The 5587-nt window shown below is 35.4% G+C and overlaps 1 protein-coding gene across 1 annotated transcript in view; it reads right to left on the reverse strand.

Moving 5' to 3' along the window:
• LOC106470086 (ATP-binding cassette sub-family G member 5-like) overlaps nucleotides 1-5587 on the reverse strand; it is a 28980-nt gene that overhangs the window by 16377 nt on the left and 7016 nt on the right. The window contains exon 2 of the mRNA XM_022398643.1: nucleotides 4569-4749. Within this exon, the coding sequence (XP_022254351.1) occupies nucleotides 4569-4737 (169 nt within the window). The 5' untranslated portion in view covers nucleotides 4738-4749. The remainder of the gene's footprint in view (nucleotides 1-4568; nucleotides 4750-5587) is intronic.

Here is a 5587-nt window from a genome sequence, read left to right on the forward strand (position 1 = left end):
GTGTGATAAACATTATCCTAGTCCCTAAACCACCGTGGCTTCGAGTGTGATAAACATTATCCTAGTCCCTAAACCACGTGGCATCGAGTGTGATAAACATTATCCTAGTCCCTAAACCACGTGGCTTCAAGTGTGATAAACATTATCATAGTTCCAAAACCACGTGGCTCCAAGTATGCTAAATAAATACAATCTTCCTAAGTGTATCTCACGTGCGAAAAGAAAAAAATGCGAATATTTTAAGGACAAAAAAAAGGGAAAGAAGAAAATTTCTCTCTCAGAAGTAAAGCCTAAATTAGTATTTCTATCTCCTGATATAGCATGTTTACTAGAATTAAATAGGATTTATTTAACATGAAAAATAAAGAAATGAACACTTCTGTTGAATCCTTGATATTCTCTCTACGATAATTTTGACAGTTTTCAATCACGTGCAGAAGTTAATTTGTTTGTTTCAAATTTTTCGCGCAAAGTTACACGAGGGGTTATCCGCGCTAGCCGTCCCTAATTTTGAACTGATAGACTAGACGGAAGGCAGCTAGTCAACACCATCAAATAGTGTGATATTTACAACACGAACCATGAACCCTCAGGTTTATAGTCCGACCACGTTGACCACTAGATCATGTATGACCGTTAGTGTTGGAGCTCTGAATTTTAACAGAAGCTTTAACTTTAATAAGGGGGAAAAAATAGAAAATTGAGTGCATAAACTAAACGTTCTTTCTCTAAATGAAGTGTTATATCGAATCCATATTTTATGGGTTTGTCTACAGTTTGTTATATTCGCTCTCTGCACTAGCCATCCTTAATTTTGAATTAATAAACTAGAAGAAAGGCAAACTAGTCAACGGCATCCACCGCCAACTCTTAGACTACTATAATAGAATAGCGAAATTTGACGGTCACTCTTATAACACAACTACGATGATTTTACATCAAGGAGACGCAAACCACAGACTTCCAAATTCACACATTCAGTATTAGTATATAATTTTTAGTTGAACAGAGGGCGCACCAACCACGTTACAGCCAATAGTTTCTTTGCAGAATAAGACTGTAAAAAGTTTTACCTATAATTACATGTACAGGTAAAAAATGATGTATGTTTAGAACAAAACACAAAGATTAAAATACGTAATTACTATAGTTAAAAGACAAAGATAACCCACAAACCTTACCATTACTTAATTCCAAAAACTGTTAATGGTTTCCTAAGAAATTTAAGAAATGAAAGTGATATAAGGAAATTTAAATTATTAATAGTAAAAATAGCAAAATTATTTGTAAGAGTGAAATAACTGTGGTCTATGTCAAATAAGATCAGGTTAAATTGGAAATAGTTATTAGTTGACATTATTACCCCAACAAGTTTCACGCACTTCACTTAAATTATCAATATTTTAAATTTCTGAACTTTTTATAAATGATGTTGAAAAATAAAATGTTTCGTTGTTGCTTTTAAAAAAAGGTTAGAAAAAAACCTTGCCTATCTTCTTTCACGATTAACAAAACTAAAAATAGATTTCATAAAAATTGAGAAAATTACTTTTTAACTCGCTGGATTGTTGTCTTAACACCAGATGGATTACATATTGTTGTGTTAACAGAAGTTGGATTACATACTGTTGTGTTAACACTAGATGAATTACATGTTGTATTAACACAAGTTGGATTACATACTGTTGTGTTAACACAAGTTGGATTACATACTGTTGTGTTAACACCAGATGGATTACATATTGTTGTGTTAACACCAGATGGATTACATATTGTTGTGTTAACACCAGATGGATTACATGTTGTATTAACACAAGTTGGATTACATACTGTTGTGTTAACACAAGTTGGATTACATACTGTTGTGTTAACACCAGATGGATTACATACTGTTGTGTTAACACCAGATGGATTACATATTGTTGTGTTAACACAAGTTGGATTACATACTATTGTGTTAACACTAGACGGATTACATATTGTTGTGAGATTTGTGGATTATTTTCTTTTAATATATAACTTAGAATAATAGTTACGCTATTGAAAATTTCTTCCTGGTTTTTAATGGATTCAATGAAACAAACAAATTCAGGTATAAGTACAGTAAAAACACTATACTTTCTTAAATGTTCTTGTAGTTAAAGAAAATAATGAAGTTATGACTGAGAACAAACCAATTTATATTATTTATGGTTTTAACAATCATCCAGAACCAGTAAAATTAGATATCTCAGATTAACAAAATTGAAGAAGAAAAAAAAAAGAGATAGAACGTCATTATGTAGAGAATATTATTGATAGATGCTATATTTTGGTTAAAAGGTGTGTTTGTTTGTTTTGTTGAATTTCGCGCAAAGGTACCCGAGGGCTATTTGCGATAGCCTTCCCTAACTTAGAAGTGATCGACTGGAGGGAATGTAGCTAATCAATACTATCAACTCTCGGACTACTCTTTACCAACAAAAAAATGGGATTTATCGTCACACTGTGACGCCCCCACGGTTGAAACGGCGATTAAGTTCGGTGAGGGAATTCGAACCCGGGAGCCAAAGATTGCGGGGCGAGCGCCCTAACCCAGGCCAGGCCCGTGAAAATGTCACCAGGAGTACAAATATTATACCGCACTTCGTAATTCATTGCCGAAAGATATCGATTAATATCTAGTTTATTTTAAAATATTGATCAAATTGTAGATATGAAGCTAATTACTAATGGTATAATTATTTGGGCTATTTATTCTCGACTTTATTATGTGTGTTATTATTTTCACAAAGTTTCGAACAGTGAATTCTCCGGCCCCCGCCAGCTGTTATATCAGACATTTTGTATGCGTCACAACCAGATAGCCTTTTATGGAATTACCAGGATTCGAACCCCCGAACCTGTGATCCGGAATACCACTTGGCTATCAGGAGGTTGTAACCCTTTACCCTTTACCTTGGCAGGAATTTCGACTTTTAACCACTTGACCCCAAACCTGTGATCCCGAATACCACTTGGCTATCAGGCGGTTGTAACCTTCCCTTTACCTTGGCAGGGATTTCGATCTTTGACCATTTGACCCCAAACCTGTGATCCCGAATACCACTTGGCTATCAGGAAGTTGTAACCTTTTACCTTGGCAGGAATTTCGATTTTTAACCATTTGACCCTAAACTTAAAAAGAGCTCAAGGCCAAATGTAATCGCGGGGTGTTCAGAAAAATGAATTTCTCTTCTCCCCGCTCGTGATATAGTATAACTAGATTGGATAATAATTTAAATTACACTCGATGGTGTAAAAGCTTAAAAACGGTTGATATATTGTCGTGGCTCCTTATTATTATTATAATTAAAAAGGGAGGGGGTGAGGGTTAGCGAGCAAAAAATACTTCAAAACCACTTGACCGCACCGTTGGCACGATATGGTGAGATTCTTTTCCAATTTTATTCTATTCTGGGAGTAGCAAAAATTTGGGTTGTGATCGATAGATCCAAATATCTTTAATTTTCGTGTGGGAATTCACTCTTCCAAGTTAAGACGAAACCCTTCTAGGATCTAAACTGACCTCTGCCTCAGACCTTCCCAGGGATTTCGTAAGAAGGTTGTGACACATACAAAATGCCTGATAAGACACCTGGCGGCGGCCGGAGAATTCACTGGTCGAAACGTTGTGAAAATAATAACACAATAATAAAGTCGAGAATAATAGTCCGAATAATTATACCATTAGTAATAGTAACACCCCGTCTCAATCATTCCGCAAAACTATAATAAGCTACTCAATAACTTTCTACTCGGTCAGGTTTGACAAAGTATGATAATTTTGTTATTTAGGAGTTTACACGTTATTCTTTACAGACATACTGCAAGAATGGATGGAAAGGACAAATAAAAAACAATATATTTGGAGTATCTCACTGCTAAACGGTTGTTTAGAAAGTAATTTTCAAGTTAGGTTTGGTTCAGGTTAGGTTAGGTTATTACTACTGTAGGTTATTGTTTTTAAGTTAGGTTTGGTTCAGGTTAGGTTAGGTTAGGTTCAGGTTAGGTTAGGTTATTACTACCGTATCTGGGATATTCCAGATAGGCAATGCCCATATTGTCATACCCACATACTTTCAGAATAATCGTGTGTCAGTGAGATATTCCAGATAGACAACGTCGATATTGTTATACCCCAGTACTCTCAAAACAATCGTGTAGCAGTGAGATATTTCAAATAGACAACCCCGATATTGTCATATCCCCCATATGTTCAAAACAACCGTTTATCAGTGAGATATTCCAAACAGACAATATCGATATTGTTATACCCCCTGTACTTTCTAAACAACCGTTTAGCAGTGAGATATTCCAAACAGACAAATCCGATATTCTTATACTCCCTGTACTTTCTAAACAACCTTTTAGCAGTGAGATATTCCAAACAGACAAATTCGATATTGTTATAACTCTGTACTTTCTAAACAACCGTTTAGCAGTGAGATATTCCAAACAGACAAATCCGATATTGTTATACTCCCTGAATAACCTACAGTAGTAATAATAATTTCATCACATTCTAATACAACGAAATTTTTTGTTACCTTTTGAGCCAAGTATTGCCATAACTTCTCCTGCGTGAACTTCAAAAGTTACATCTTTTAAAATAATCCCCATAGGAGCGGATCCCAGGATTTTCTGGATATACGATCCTCCGGCGACTTGTCCCATGTGAAAGACACTAATTAATTCTAGCACGTGATCACCGTCCATTTCAGATTTTCTCTGTTCTGAGAAAAACAAAAAGACGACAGAATGAAATTAATGACACGCACAATTTCGACTAAAATTAATAAAATACTATAAAATTCGTTAAAACAACATATATGTTACCGAAATTAAACGTTACAACAACATATATGTTACCGAGATTAAACGTTACAACAACATATATGTTACCGAGATTAAACGACTTATAAACAACCAAAAGTTACACTGATTATCGTAATGCTTTATTTGGAAGTCTTAATTAAACCTTAAGTTTAAATAACTTGTCTAAGGCTTACGCTTTAGCTTCAGCGTGTGTTGTTACTTGCCGCATTCACAATTTTTCTGTACGTTTCAGGTCAGACCATTACCACCAGATTCAGCCACAGAGGACGAAGCCCCTGTTCAGAAGATAACGCCCTCTTTCCTCTTAAAATAAGCACTCAATCGAAACGTTACACAGCTCAACGTGATTCTTCTTCGTAGTGGAGGTTCGGTAACCTGGACAGAGGTGGAACAAATGTGTTCCTTTTTAAAGGAAATCCGCACTCCACAAGGACTCTATTAATTTAGTAACACTCTGCTGCCATTTTGAAAATTATATATAAAGCTATACGCTGGGCTAAAATCGTAAATCCCTTAAAGCTCTCATTTACACATAAGGATACCGTGCAGTACTTAGAATGTGCCCGGGGCACTTTGTTTAGAAGCGTAGTGGTATTCGGAGAAACAGAAAGTTTGATTTAAATTGGATAAATGAATGACAAAAAATATGTTTCTCGTGAGTGTCACTGGAACGGATAACTTTCCTGGGAAAACGGTGTGAAGTTGGTGCAGAAGGAAAAACTTGAAGGAT

This window comes from Limulus polyphemus, unplaced genomic scaffold (assembly GCF_000517525.1).
Source record: "Limulus polyphemus unplaced genomic scaffold, Limulus_polyphemus-2.1.2 Scaffold3814, whole genome shotgun sequence".
Lineage (NCBI taxonomy): Eukaryota > Metazoa > Arthropoda > Merostomata > Xiphosura > Limulidae > Limulus > Limulus polyphemus.